The sequence below is a fragment of the Alligator sinensis genome, unplaced genomic scaffold (assembly GCF_000455745.1).
Source record: "Alligator sinensis unplaced genomic scaffold, ASM45574v1 scaffold502_1, whole genome shotgun sequence".
NCBI lineage: Eukaryota > Metazoa > Chordata > Crocodylia > Alligatoridae > Alligator > Alligator sinensis.
The window spans coordinates 1,047,431-1,063,401 of NW_005841896.1; the positions used below are offsets into that span (position 1 = coordinate 1,047,431).

Genomic DNA, 15,971 nt, shown 5'->3' on the forward strand with positions numbered 1-15,971 from the left:
GGAGTGTAGTGGGTTCCCCGACGCCGCCGTGGGCTCCGTCTGGGTGGAGGCCTCAGAAGAGCCCATGGTAGGCGGCAGCCCCCGGGCAGGGTCCCTGGCAGCTGCGCTCCGCGTCTGCATCACCATGACTGCAGGGGTGTGCCTGCTGCCTACTCCCTGGAGGAGCTACCCTGTGCAGCTCCCTCGCGCCCGCCTTACGCGAACGCCGGCGCAAACGTCGGCGCGCTCTTACAGAGCGCGCTGCCCGCACGCAGCTCGGGAGCGCGGCTCCCTGCCGGGCAAGCTAAGGCGTCGCCGAAGGGCTTCCCCTCTGGATCCGCCTCAGCTGTGCTGCGCTCTCTACCCCACTTACCTTAGGGGGGATTCAGCTGTTGCTGCCCCCGCCACTGGTTTCCTCCGCTGCTGCTTCCGCTGCTGCCGCCTCTACCGAGGTAAGCAGGTACACGTGTGGGTGGCACACGTGCACCCTGCTCCCCTCGCTCCCCTGCTCCCCTTGCTCCTGCTCCCCAACAGCATGAGCCCTTGTGACCTCATTTACCTGTTCCAATAGGAAGCTAGGCTTACTGGCTTTAGTGCCAGTCCCAGCTGGCAGTGCCCACCTCCTCTCATCCAGCAGGCAGAACGGGGGTTTGCTTGCACCCCCGGGAAGGCTGCAGGGGCTGTGCTGGAGTCCTCCTGGGGGTGCAGGCTCCGATCTGCCTGCCAGATGACAGACCAGTGCTGGGCACAGCCTGCACCCAGTGCCAGGAAGATGGGTGCTGCCGCTAGTCCCAGGCAGCAGCACCTGCCTTCTGTCATCTGGCAGCCAGATCGGGGGCCTGCATCTCCGGGAGGACTCCGGCACAGCCCCCACAGCCCTCCTGGGGGTGTGGGCGGACTCCTGATCTGCGCGCGGGATTACAGGAGGCAGGTGCTGCAACTTGGGGCCAGTGGTAGCACTGATCTTCCCGGTGCCAGTCCCAGCAGGCAGCACCCACCTCCTCTTATCTGGCAGGCAGATCAGGGGCTTGCCCGAACCCCCGGGAGAGCTGTGGGGGTTGTGCCGGAGTAACTCCCGGGGCTGCGGGCCCCTGATCTGCCTGCCAGATGATAGACCGACACTGGGCACAGCCTGCACCTGTTACTCAAATTGCCAATTGCTTAAATCACAAGTGAGACTTTATAAAGGGGGATAAGGCAAGGTGGTGCGTTTATTGATTACGTGAGTTAGACATAGAGGTTCGGACACACCATTCATACAAACACACACAAATCATCATAAACATCATTATACACATACACAAAACAACCGTTCCATCTACATATACACCAGATATAGTTACCAGCAATAATTGCTCAATATCAGCCCAGGATGGCCAACCCGGGCTCATTGAGTAGATGATTATGATTTGAAGATAGCAGATTTGAAGATAACAGCTGGAGCAGGGTGAACAGATTCATCTGTGCTCCGATGAAACAGCAGTAGAGAGAGAGACTCGCCCAACTTGGCATTTTCAAAGTGTTCTTTTATAGGGATTGGCATCCTTTGTTTCAGTGCTATGGGGCTTTTCATACCCAGCTTCTGTTTTTGCGGTTGTTCTTTTTTTGTCTTCAGCTTCATAGATTTCCATAGACATTAGGGGTGGAAGGGACCTCGGAAGATCATCGAGTCCAGCCCCCTGCCTAAAGGGCAGGAAGTCAGCTGGGGTCATAGGATCCCAGCAAGATAAGCATCCAGTTTGCTCTTGAAGGTTTTCAATGTAGGCGCTTGAACCACCTCCGGTGGCAGGCTGTTCCAGACCTTGGGGGCTCGGACAGTAAAGAAATTCTTCCTTATGTCCAGCCTGAAACGGTCTTGTAGTAGTTTATGACCATTCGACCTAGTCATCATCCCTTGGGACGCTCTGGTGAACAAAGGTTCCCCCAGATACTGGTGGTCACCCCTGATAAACCCCTGAGGCTTATCTCAGCCAATGCATGTTCTTGCTGCCCGTCTGGCAGGATGGGTGCATTCCTTTTCCTCGTTATCTTCAGGGGTTGCCCGCATCCTCAGGAGGGCTGTGGGAGCTGTGCCGGACTCCTACTAAGGGTGCAGGTCCCTGATCTGCCTGCCAGATGACAGGAGGCTGGTGCTGCCAGCTGGGGCCAGCGGCAGCACTGATCTTCCTGGCGCTGGGTGCAGAATAGCCAATGACCGAAACGTTGAAACGCATCGAAGCAGTTTCAAGGAAATGAAATGGAACAGTGTTTTCAAAACTAAACAAAACTCAAAACACTCTTCAGTCGAAATGGAAGTCGAAGGGGAATGGTGCTGTTTCACACAGCCCTAATTACTACTACCCTTTGAGCCCAATGATCCGGCCACTTTTCTATTCACCTTACAGTCCATTTCTCCAACCCATACCTCCTTAACTTGCTTGTGAGAATGTTGTGGGAGACTATCAGAAGCCTTGCTAAAGTCAAGGTGTATCACATCAGCTGATCTCCCTGGATCCACAGAGCCAGTCATCGCATCACAGAAGGCAATCAGGTTGGTCAGGTGTAACTTGCTCTCAGTGAATCTGGGCTGACCATTCCGAATCACCTTCTGCTCCTTCAAGTGCTTAAAAGTGTATTCCTTGAGGATCTGCTCCATTATTTTTCCAGGGATGGAGGTGAGGCTGACTGGTCTGTTGTTTCCTGGATCCTTCTTCCCTTTCTTAAAGATGGGGACTACATTTGCCTTTTTCCAATCACCTGGGACCTCTCCTGATCACCAGTATAGTATACTATAGTAAAAAAAAATTGTCAATAACTTTTTCTTAAGCACATCTTAGTATCTCCAATGAACATTCTTTGGTAGTTGGCAATGAGCTTTAACTTTTTAGAAAGTAGCAATGAGAGCCAGTTACTTGTTTGTTGGGAAGAGGAGTCTGAGGAAGTGAGGGATCTGAGAGAGACGTCTTATTTTAAATTAATAGTAATTATGCTATAGATTTACTTGGCAGTTCCAGAAAATGTAATCTTTAGCCACAGATTATATACTGTGAATTTGAGAAGATATACTACCTCCTTTTAAAAAGAAGGTGGTTGAAGGCCTGCTTTAAATGTAAAACAAAAACTGAATATAGGGGAATTGCTGTACCATTACTGTTTACTTTGGTAAAACTCCTCACTGAAGTGAGAGTAAGCAGTATGGGATTTGGCTTATCAGTGAGAAATTAATAAAATCATGGCCACTTTCTTTTTTGGGATTCACTAAAGTGGTGTTTTGTCTTCTGTCAATTGCCTCAGCAGAACCAATTAACCCTGTTACCAGAGCTGTGATGATATTATCAATAATGCTGGATTCTGTGGATGTTTTTGCGTGATAAGGTACTGTTTTGTTTCATACCTAAACAAAAACTGACATTTACGTTGTACATTCCTACTGTTGTTAAAAAAGAAAATCTGTTTGGGGAAAATACAGAGAAAGAAAATTTATCGTTGAAGTCAGAACTTAACTTTAATTTTGAAGAAATTACATGATGATGTCCTTTTAATTGAAGGAAAATATCTTTTGCCTGTGAAAATGAAATCCTCTACACCTCTCAGCTGCTTTTCAAGCCCTTCAACCTGTCAGCAAAATTGTGTAATCTAGTAATACCATGCCTGAGGCTTATTGCCTTTTCTTAGGCAATGCTATCAGCAAATGATGCGCTCTATCGATTTTAATCATTTACGGCTTGATTCTGATCTCAGTTACGTTGGTGTAAATCCAGACAAACCAAACCTGTGGACTTAGTTGAAGCTACTCCAAATTTATATTAGTATAAATGAAATCAGAATCTGGCTCATTGGGCTTACAGTTCCATTGTAAGATCTTTAGGAATCACCAACGGAAGAAATTTATGGATGGATTTTACCATCTGTTCATGAAAACTACTTATTTAAATAACATTCCCCTTTAATCAGTAGTTAAAGCATTTGTCTGCCTACATATCTGTCGTGATGGCTCAAGGTCATTGTTGTCATTGGCTGCGATACAATGAAAACAATTTGAGTTGCTTATTGGAGTTGGCTAGAATTTCTCATTATTTATTACCAGTAGGGCTGAATCTGATACCAATATATTGAATATATATTTGAATGTGTGGATGAATTTGAAGCATTCTGAAATACTTCCTGTAAATCACAAGACTGATATACAGTGTGTTGGAATTTGGGTTCTAATCCTAAATTTTTACTAACAGATAATTCCTGATATATAGTTAATAGGAGTTTTACATTTTGTAGGGACTGCAGAGTTGGGCTTTTACAGTCCAGAAATTCACTGATTTTGTTTTAGCTAGTTCATAGCAGATTTGATTAGTAATGATCCCATCTGTCTTCCACGGCAGAGAGCTATACATTTTTTTCTTTAATGTAAAGAATTTTCTTTAATATAGAAAGTTTATTGTTTGGAAATGTAACCTAAAACTAAGGCATTAACCACCCTTCAGCCTACACATTATTACTTTTTTGAAATGCGCTAAGAAAATTAGTAAAACATAGGATTAATTTGTAGCCACCTCTGACATGATTTTCTTTCCCCTTACTGGTGGTGTTATACAGTAATGTTTTCTGATATGAGGGGGAAGGTTGGTAATGTAGCCTAGGACTTCTGATCCTTGTCTTGTATAGACAACAAATTGACATACTTATCAAAAACTATAAACACCAGTGCTTTATAGTTACTGTCTGCATTCTATGGGTTAATGATTCATTTGTGCCCATGTGGTGGATCCACATTACTGCTCTGTGTGACTGAGCGTTACATTTTTTTAAAATTTAAGCTGGAGTTAAAATCATATATTAACATTCATAGTTAATATGTGCTTAGGAGACGTATTTCTATGTCTTTCTGAGTGAAGTAGAAGATGCTATTTCAGCAAAATTAACCTCTTGTAATTTTAGGTATTTTGCCTTTTTATGGCTGATTTCTTTTTTTCTTGTGGAGCTTCCTCCTTCGTTTTTTCCCTCCAGCATGAGGTGTTGGGAAGACTAATGATTTCCTTCTCCCCAAGTGTTGTTCCTACCTTCTTTCATATATCATCATGGTGCGTGCTTTAGGCAGATGAACTATGTAGTCTTTGCCAAAGCTGCTATACTGCTTCAAAATCTTGTAGCTTCATTAAGACATGGTTGAAATTGGTACTTTGTCTCTTGAAATTCAAATATAATTCTCTGTCATTCCATTATAGAGACCAGGGGAATAGCTCAGCTTGTTAAAAACAAACAAGCAAAGAACAAATCAAAACATAAAAACCCCAAACCAGAAAGGTGCTCTAGAAAATAAAGTTTTATTCTTCTTCATCATGTAAAAGAAATCAAAATCAAAGAACACTGTATCCCTCATGAAAGTATCCTAAATAAGTGGGGGGAAAAGAGGTTTAGCATATTTCAGGTTCACATATTTCAGGTTCACTAGCTGGCTGTGCACCAAAGCTGCTTTATTTTTTCCTGAGGTTTCTAGGCTTTAGCCCTTTCCTGTTGCTGCTCTTCTATGCTAGTGCCTTCAGCAGGGCTTGACTGATGTAGCTCTTCAGATCAGCAGTACTCTACTGCCCTCAGCATAGGCTTCTACACAGAACTAGCTGTTTTCCCTTTTCCTCCTTTTATGGGATGAAAAAAAGAAGAACAGATAAGGTGGAAAACACAGAACTGTGCCACTCCAAGGAAAAACACTACCTCATGGAAAATAAAACATAATTTAGAGGGGAAGGGGGGAGCAAATTAAGAGAGGAATTTCTTAAAGATATGGACCTCCCTGTTATACAACAATGAACCTGCTCTGTCTTGTTTAGTAAATCCTGAGTCAAATTGTTGCTTCTGCGCCTCACTTGGCACTACAATGCATTTTATTTCAAAACCAGGAGTAATTTTTGTGTGCAACTCTCTGAGCCACTTGGTTGGCTCAGTTAATAACTTCTCAAATTAATTTAATTGTGAAGATACCAGAATAGCCAAATTAAGAAAAGAGGATGTTTAAGACAGGCACTACATGCTGACAATTTGCTAGTACAAGAGTATTGTCCTTACTATCTGTTGTAAATTAGGGCAGTCAATGACAGGATTTGTATGTGGCTATTTTCACTTTGCTCTTCTTTTTCCAGAAGTTGGTTTTAAATGTTGTTAATAATAAATGGAAGTGGTTCTGCCTCTCTCTTTAGAACGATAATCTATTTGATTGAAAGACTAGTTGACTCGTCACTAGTTTATGGTTTGTTTGGTTTTTTTTGCACGCTGAACTCTTATGATTGTGAATTACTGGTCATGATCATCTTTAAAATTTTGGAAAAATGAATCATAGAATCATAGAGAAGTAGGCTGTAAGTTTCCAGAAGTCATCTAGTCCAATCCCTGCCTGGAGCAGGATCATCCCTAGCCAAATCATTTTATACAATCCATAATCTAAACTCTACGTGAGACTACCATCAATCCTGGCATAATACAGACCTAACACCCTAACCTGCCACAGGTAAAGCAGAGGAACCACAGCAGCCAATGTCCTGTGTCTATGAAATGTTGTCAATATATTCTCAAGAGATCCCAGGTTAAAGGTCCACTTGCCCCGCTACAGAGGAAGGCAAAACCCCCCACAGTCCCTATCAGTCTGACCATGGGGTAAAATTCCTTCCTGACTCCAAACACAGCCATCGGTCTGAGCGGAGGGGCAAGACCCTCTAGCAGGGAATCTCTGGCCTTGGTCCCAGCAGGAGTATTGGTCCACCCCAGTCACAAATTCCTAGCCTTGACTGTAGCCAACATTCAATGCCTCTGTGGGAGGCTTAAAAACACCCTGATATATTTAGCAGAAAGGTGTGGGTGGGGGCAACCAGCAAAGCCCAGAAGCATGCACAGTACCCATAGTAGAACATAGGCATAGCTATGCCTAGCTCATCCCCAACCAGTGGCTGTCCAACCTCTTCCTGAACACCTCCAGGGATGGGGAGTCCATAACTTCCCTAGGCAGTCTGTTCCACTGCCTCACTGTTCTAACTGTGAAGAAGTTTTTTCCAGATATCCAATCTAAACTTACTTTACGGCAGCTACAAGCCATTGTACCACATCCACCTCTCTACAGTGAAAGAGATAAGGTGCTTTTCCCTTTCTTGATGGTAGCCTTTCAAGTATTTGAAAATTGCTATCATGCCTCTCTTAATCATCTTTTCCACAGTCTGAACATGCCTAGCTTCTTCAGCCTCCTCTCATGTGACTTGTTTTCCAACCTCATCATTATCTTTGTTGCCTGTCTCTGGACCGTCTGTAACTTCTCAATTTCCTTTTAAAGTGTGGAGCCCAGAACTGCACATAGTACTCCAGATGAGATATAAGCAGTGCTGAGTAGAGAGGCACTGTCACCTCCTTTGTCTTGCACCTAATGCTTCTGTTGATGCATCCCAAAAGCACCTTTTGTGCAGCTGGATCAGACTGCAGCCTCATATTGAGTCTGTGGTCTGCCAAGATCACCCACTTTGTATATTTGTTTTCGATTATTCCTCCTGGGGCACAGCACCTTGCATTTGTCTCCAATGAACTTCATCCTGCTAACTCTAGCCCTACTTTCCAATCTGTCAAGATCCTTCTGAATTGTGTGTGCATCCTCCAATGTGTCCGCAATCCTTCCCAGTTTTGTGTTGTCTGCAAACTTGCTCAAGAAGCTTTCTATGCCAGCATCCAAATTGTTAAATGCACTGAATAGCACTGGGCCCAGGACAACATCCTGTGGGACTCTACTTGAAACCTCCTGTCATTCTAACATGAACTTGTTAATAGTTACCCTTTGGTTGTGGCTGTTGAGCCAGTTATCTATCTGCCTTATAGTAGCTTTATGTAGCCCACATTTCTCCAATTGGTTTATGAAAAAGTTGTGTGGGACCTTCAAATTCCTTATCTAACATTTTATTTATATTGCCTATCTAATAGAAGGCAAAATTAAAGGAGAAAATTGGAGGCTTTAAAGAAAATGACTGATAAATATGGGAGAAATACTGATATATATTCTACAACATTGCTTGTATTTTATAAAACATAGCTGTGAAATCCATTAGGGCTGTGTGAAGCTTTGGTCACTGATTTGATTCAGAGGAGATTCGGCTCGATTTGGCGGCTGAATCTCCGAATCCAAATTGAATCAGGAGACCCATTATCTCTCAGAATCAAATTGAAAGCCCCCGATTTGATTCAAAGAGATTCAATGATTTGGACATAGACACAGCTTTATATGTTTTTTTTCTACATACTTCAAGGTACCAGGTGGCTCATGAACGCTGAGATGGTGGGGCGGATGGAGCTTCCCACGGTACCATGGGGGGCGGTCCCTAGCGCACTTGGCAGTGGGCCTGGAAGTGAACCAGAAGCACTTCTGGTTCATTTCTGGGTCTGCTGCAAAGCGTGCCACCCTCCCCCCCCAGGAGGTGACTGGTGCCTCCTGGGTCTGGGGGGGCACCTGGGGTCCCTCTACAGCCGATTGCCTAGCCGGGGAGGCGTGGGGGGGGAGGTCCACCACTGACCCCACAGGGGTGGGGGCCCCCACATGCTCCTGTGGGATGCTTCATCTGCACCACCATCTCAGCATTCACGAGTTGCACCTGGTACCTCGAGGTATGTAGAAAAAACATATAAAGCTGTGTCTATGGCTGAATCGCTGATTCTTTGAATCAGAATCAAGATTCAGATTCTGCCAAATCGAATTGGGACAGTGATCCGAATCAGCAAATTGAATCACTGTCCGACTCGGGCCAAATCCGAATCTGAATCGAATATGGTCCACTTGGGACACCCCTAAAATCCATCTGCAGTTGAATTTACAACTTGTCAATAAATATTCCCACATGAATTCAAGAATGCAGATATTACTTAGGCATGGTTATATATTAATGCAATAAATGACAAGATCATCTATTGCAGTACATGGTCACAAACTGGTAGGCATTTATTGCTAAATTCATTTTTCCTTTTTGGTGCTTCTGAGAGCAAGATTCTTATAAACTTCTATGTTGGTGTGTGTCAATGAGTTGAGAGAACAGAAGGAGTTCTAGTATTTTTGCAGACTTAATTCTGAACATCTGATAGATTTTTCATTAGAATTAGGCAAGGATTCCCTTTGGTTTTCTTTTCTAATGAATCGCCCCATATCAGAGTTTGGAAAAACAAATTGATCTTGAAAGTGTTTGTATTGGTTCTCCAGAATTATTTTTAATAAGTGATATGAGATAAAGACCAACTTTTTGTCTGTGTAGGAACACACATTCAAACGACTAAGTCATGAGGTCTTCTATCATAATTTCTAGGTTGTAGCATATAATCAGGGATCCTGATTTTCTCTGTTAAAAAATCTAAAATTCTGATTAAAAAACCTCAAATATGCGGTTTTTTTCCTCAGTTAAAATGAAGCACCACTATATATATATATATATATAGGTATCATTTGAACAGAATGTTTATTGCTATTTTTACAACTTTAAAACAATTTGGAAGCCTACCCATGCCTCAATCATTCTAATAAAATAATTTCTAAATACCTATATATTTTGGTTTTTTTATCATGGAAAATCAGAGCTCACCCTGCTCCCTTCACTCACCAGGATGCGGATCCTCCTGTGGCTGTCCACCCTGCTGCTTTGAGGTGCTGAACAGCCCTGATATGCTAGTGCCCCTCACTGCCAAGCCACAGCCCCCTAGCCCTGCCACTGCCCCTCATTCCTGACCTGCAGCCCCTTCCTACCTCCTGACTGCTCCCTCCCAGCAGTGGCTTCCCCTCACACTGGGATGCAGGTCCAACTGCAGCTGTTCCCCCTGCTGCTTTGTGGTGCTGAGCAGCACTAACATGCCAGTACCCTGCCCCTGCCATTGCCCCTCACTCTCAAGCCACAACTCCCCCAGCCCTGCCAGTGCCTCTCATTTCCAACCCTGTCCCACTGCAGAGGAAGACAAAACCCCTCAGTCTGTACGAATCTGACCAGGGGAAAGTTCATTCCTGACCTTAGTGCAGTGTCAGTCTGATCCTGTAGCCAGGACCCTCTGGGGCCGAGTCTCAGCAGGAGCATTGGCACATCCCAGACCGGTGACTGACCAGTGTCTTCTTGAACACCTTCAGTGCTGGACAATTTACAGTTTCCCTGAGCATCTGTTTCATTTGCCCCTGCTCTAACTGAGTGTCGAACTGGAATTGAACGAGATCCTAAGAACTGGTCTGAACTGGTGTTTTGACTTGAACCGGAACCAGAACTGAACCATCATTTGCCCTGTCCTACTGAACCACAATGGGAATCAAGCTGCAAAAAATCACTGTGTCACCAGTTAGACTTGTGTCATTGGTTAAACTAGGGTTACTGGTTAAATGGGGCCACCAGTTATCCCACCAGTCAGGTTGAGATGACCGGTTCAGTCTTCATTAAAGCTGCCTATAACAATTTTTTTAAAATATAAAAACACTGGCTTGCATGAATACACGCAAAGATAAAATTACATGCTTACTGCTACCACAAAGACCGCCAGCCCTGCTGGCACGACCTGCAGGTGGGTGTGTGGGGTGTGGGGGGGAGGGCAGGGGGTGTGTGGGACTTTTCAGAGCTTGGCCCCTGCCCTGATGGCTTAGGGCTGGTCTGGCCTTACTGCCCTATTGCGAATCCTCAGGATTTTCCCTGAACTTGCCATTTCAATTGTGCTTTTTTTTCCCCTTTGACTCCTTTAGTTTATATGATTGATTAACAGAGAATGGAGGTAAATGTAGGTAAACAGCTGTAAAGAAATACTACTGCTTTCTCAGTGGATTCTTAATCTTTTTACAACCACTTATGTTTCAGGTCAGCTAGTTCCAAATGCCCATTTTCAAAGCTTGTTTAACAGGAGGTAGTTGTAGCATGTGGGGATGGAGAGGATGTAGGATGTGGGGAGGGAGGCAGGCAGGCTCCTACAGTCTGTGGAGCAATGGGAGGTGGGGGGCATGCCCGCAGGAGCTGTGAAGGGGTGAAAGGCTTAAGGCAGGCTTCCTGGCTGGGATGGGTGGGACTCCCTAGGCAGCCCCTCAGGGTAGCAGGGGCTGGGGCCACAGCTGGGACTCCTCTGGCTGCCTCTCTGGGTTTGGGGGATGGGGTAGGGGGCTAGTGCCACCTTGCACTGGGGCTGGGGGTTCACCCTGCCCCCCCCCCAGTCCTGCCAGCATGACCTGCAGCCACTGCCCTGCCACCGCCAGCCCTGCTGGCACGACCTGCAGGTGGGTGTGTGGGGTGTGGGGGGAGGGCAAGGGGTGTGGGGGACTTTTCAGAGCTTGGCCCCTGCCCTGATGGCTTAGGGCTGGTCTGGACTTGCCAGAGCCTGGTCCCTGATAACCTGGACCAGCCCCATGGTATTGAGGTTGTGCGCCAAGCTCTGGCATGCCAGGACCGCCCCTGTGTCATTGCAGGGCCTCCAATGGTGCAGGGCCAGTTTGGCTTGCCAGAGCTTGGCCCCTGGCCTTGCATGGTGCAGGGACGGTCCCCAAGCCCTGGCCCTCCAACAACCCCCTCCCTCGCTGTCCCATAGACTAACCTGCAGGTAGCTACCGGGGCAGCTCCCACCATCCTGCCTGGCTGTATTTTGTGTGTGTGTGTGTGGTACCCCCTGCCCCATCATCCTGGATTTATTTTTTCCATTTACCTCTCCAACCGTGCCTCTTATTGCCCTCCCCCCCCGCTCTCCTCAGCCCTGAGCAGCTCCTTGCAGGGTGGGACTCTGCCAGCCTGCAGGTGGAAACCCTTTGTGGGTTTTTCTTCTTTAAAGGAGAAAATCCGCGGTTTTCTGCAGGAAACGGAAAACCTGGATTCCTGCATATAACAAATAAAAAGTAGCAGCATGTCACAATAACAACAGTTGATAGCTCCAATATACCTTTTTTCTCTTCAAAATATTTTGCGTTCAGCAACATTAAAAAAAAAAATGCTACTTAGCATTTGTGCGATAAGTAGCATTTAACAGAGAGGGAAACTAAAACAGGTCACAATGGCAAAAAATAAAAATGTAAGTGAAAAATGCTTCTAAGTTACAATTTCTGTCACAGCTGCACATGAATTATGATTAGTTTCTCCTCTCTCTCTGTTGTTTCCTTATTTGCATCACATGTACTTTTATATCCTTGCATATTAAAAAGTAAGGCAAATTGATCTATTATCTCCGCACAGCCTTTTCACTGGTATAAATCTTAATGTTTTTCTAAACGATTTAATAGAAACAGAAGATACTATTAATGCAAGGAATTCCCTGTTAGAATTGTTGAGGGTTTAGTTGTATTTTTAATTTAAAATGTATACAGCCATCTAGGATGCATGTACCTGAATATCTGCCGCTATCTAGGGTGTATCTAGATATGCTGTCCAGCAGATTCCCCTTTCTAGTATTTTTTTCCTTCCATTTACTGTTTATTCTCTAACTGGCTGATTATATCCTCTGAAATAGGCTGTAGTTTAAGGGATTAATAAAGTATTGGAAAAGGTGACTTACAGGAGATATTTTAGGACCAGCCTGCAGACTTAGTCAGCTCTATTGATATCTTAAAGGCTGCAAGGAAGGTCATATGACTCTTAGAACATGATTAAAGTGTACAGAAAAAGAAGTCTCAAGCAAGAAGCCAATGTAGGATCAATGTTTTCTACAATGGAAGTGCTTTGATTTACAGCAGTTCTAGGTCCTCTCTCTCTCTTTCTCTCTCTTCTGCTCTTTTCTGTTTAACTTTGTAAAACTATTTCCTCGTGTCTCTTGGCAGAGGGAAGGGTCCTTGTAGGTTCTGTGGAAAATGAATCCCTCCTTTTTCTGCCCGGTTGCATTGATGCTGTTAACAAAAATATATCCTTTCTTCAGTGTATGGATCAACCGAGAGAGAGCTCTAATTCACTGAGCACCATTTCCCAGGATTCCAGTTTGCAAAGGCCTTCATGCAGTCAGTGTGTGTAGGATAGCATTTTAACTTACCTATTTTTTTAAATGAACAAAATATCTATCTTTTTAGTTGAGCAAAACTGTTTAATGAGAACAAAACAAAAAGCATCTTTAAATCCCTCCCCATCTTAGTGGTACCCGGCACACCCTTTTTTTTTCTAAGAATGCTTTAAAGAATCTAAGTTTGTAATCTTTTTATCACATCACATTTATAAGTGATTTTTTGGAGGTGAAAAGAATAAATGCAGTGTATTATCAATACATAAATGTGAAAAATGGGTATTAATCACCTTTTGTGTGAATTACAGAATAGAAGGTACCTAGTGAGATAAGAAGATGCCTCTCACTGCAAGAGTATATTAGAAAGAGAATATACCTTCATTATTATTTCTGTAAGTGTAAAGGTTCTGCATAGTTGCAAGTGATTAGGGTGACCAACAATTTGCCGCTCAAAAAGAGAAGATTGAGCCTGGGGAGGAGCCAAAAGGCTTAAGGATATTCAAATTATATTTGCAGACCTATTCCCTGAGATAATGGAAAAGAGGAACATTTTGTAGAGTGAATACTAAAAAGTTAATCTTTGTTTCCTCTAGAAATACAACTCATTGCTAGCTTCAGTAAATAATTATCTTTGGAGTTCTGTCCAAAACAATGAATGTAGAAGCACAGCAGTAGCCAACAGAACTTGCTTTTAGCTGGGTGTCTCCATTTTGGCTCTACTCTTGACTTGCATCATTACGTGGTGCCAGTTGGAAGCAGAAATTCATATTTTATGCTGTTCCCCTAGTCAATAACTTTTCAAGTCTAATGCCATATTTTGAAAAAACTCTAACAAATGTTCAGTATCCCATTTATTATGAAGAAAATGCTTGAGCCACCCTGCACTGTTAGGAAGAAAAAAATTTTTTTTCATCTCCAGTTTCTAGGATTCCTTGTAATCCCTGCATATTTGTAGGATTTCTGATGGGTATAAAAGCGGGAAGATAATTTCCTTAACAACAAATTTCACTTTTCCCCTGCAGATCTGCTGTACAGTATACTGTGTTATACCAGTCTGGTTCCTTCTTGGCGCAGCAGACACTAAGAATCAGAGAACGAGGTTTTTCTGCCACCAGTTCACTAACTGTGACCTTCCTACTCTTCTCCTCAGTTTTTTGTTCTGCTTCCTTCAACAGTGGACACATTCTTGCCAGGCTTTGTGCTGACATTTAATTTGCACAACAGGATCTGCAAGACTGAACAGATGGCTGGCCTCAGTCAGGGCAAGAAGACCATAACATGTGCCAAGTGCTCGGCCTTATTTCAACCAAGCAGTGTTGTATTTTTTTGTCCCCATTGCAACAAGGGTCCTATGTGCTCTGGTAGTGCTGTGTTAGGGACGTCTGACTTATCATCCAATGGCAGTACAAGCTCCCATAATGACTCATTGCCTCATCAGTCAAAGGAACAAGTGTCAGTTGTAGCAGAGGTGAGCAGATTGGGTTCATATACAGCATTCCTCTCTGTGAAGTTCTCAAATTTGTATTCAGACTAGTTATTTCTTCTTATTCCACAATGATTACTGCTCATTTCTGCTCAGAATAACAAGAACTATATTTCCCCCTATGCCCTCATAAATGTTGTATAATAGAATGGCCTAGATTCTGGCTAAATTCTAAAATCTACTCACAGTTTTTCACAGTTATCACTTAGTAATATTGCATGAAACTATTTTCAGTGCTTATAAACATCCTGGTTCTCTAGAAACTGTGGATAACAGGGGCAAGTTATCATACTCTATGATTGACTGTAAGTACATGGGACAGTTTTATGGAGGGCTGTTGTTTTAAAAAAAATCCTACTGCTTAATAGAAACGTTCATGAACAAATATGTCTAAGCCAGTGGTCTCCAAATTTTTTAAGTAGGAGATAACCTTTGGCATTTAAAAGCAACTGAAGATCTACCATGTGCCGCTGCCACCTCCTCCCCCCCCCCCCCCCCCCCAGCAGGTCAGTATGTGGGGAGGGATGGGGGGTGCAGATCGAGGCAGAGGGAGAAAAAATTATTTAGGGGCACGCTCCCTCCCCAGCAGGTAAGTCCCACCCATCCGGGGCCTCACTCAACTTACCCCTGCTCCTGCCTATGTGGCACTGTCTCTCACCGCAGGGTCCTCAATTTAGTCCCTTGCCCCTTCCCTCCCCCGTGGACTGACCTGTTGAACTGGGGCGTGCGTGTGCATGTATACGGGCACTCAGCCCCCCACCCCGTCCTTGGATAGACTCCAAGAGGCTCCAAGATGTACCGTAAGAGGGTCTGAGATTTATTGGTGGATCGAGATCCACTGGTTGGAGACCACTGGTCTAAACTATTAAAAAGTGTAGTCTTCATTTTTTTGAGAACATGTAGTATTAAGGTTTCTCAAAAGACACCCGTAGGAAATATAATACATACCATTGACAATTTACTGTTTTAAATAGTTTTAACAATTGTAAAATGGCTTCTAAATCCCAAGTTATTAATGTTCAGATGCGTATTAAAGGTTTTACTGTGTGTATATAGAAATATACATTTAAAACCTAAGTTGTAAATCAATGATGAGGAAGTGTATGTTCTAAGGGGCTCTCTTTCAAGAGGTTGGCCAAAGAATTCTAGAAGTAGTTTGTTTTTTAAATAACTTTTAAAAATAACTATTAAGTAATTTTTTTTTTTTTAAATAACTGTTTTTAATTAACATTTTGCTGTTTGAAATGTAGCTAGTAGATTATGTAAGGGGGAAAAATGTATACAAAATGGTGCAAAATCCATACACTAAACCAGTAGTGTCCAACCCTGTGGCCCCGTGGGCTGGATGAGTGGTGTAGGATTGGTCCATGGGCTGGATCCCACATGAGATCGGCATGTGTGGTTGCTCTGTGGGTGTGATCCAATACTTGGGTCTGACCCTGTATGTCCATATCTGTCGCGTGCTCTCTCAGTCTGGCGAACCACATGAGGCCATGTTATCCAGCCCATGGGGTTCCTTACAGTTCCAGTCATTTAGTAGCAGTGGAGTGGCAATTAACACTGTGCGGGCCGGGAGCGGTCCGAGGCCCTCGGG

The 15,971-nt window shown here is 44.0% G+C and overlaps 1 protein-coding gene across 4 annotated transcripts in view; it reads left to right on the forward strand.

Moving 5' to 3' along the window:
* Positions 1-15,971, forward strand: part of STK33 (serine/threonine kinase 33) — a 73,119-nt gene that overhangs the window by 9,298 nt on the left and 47,850 nt on the right. For 2 of the 4 annotated variants that reach the window (XM_014517208.2, XM_014517209.2), the window contains exons 1-2: positions 3,252-3,333; positions 13,917-14,362. In XM_014517208.2, the coding sequence (XP_014372694.1) occupies positions 14,138-14,362 (225 nt within the window). In that variant the 5' untranslated portion in view covers positions 3,252-3,333; positions 13,917-14,137. Of the gene's footprint in view, positions 1-3,251; positions 3,334-13,916; positions 14,363-15,971 lie in introns of those variants that run through there. The other 2 variants (XM_025197407.1, XM_006018219.3) reach the window with 2 other exon arrangements.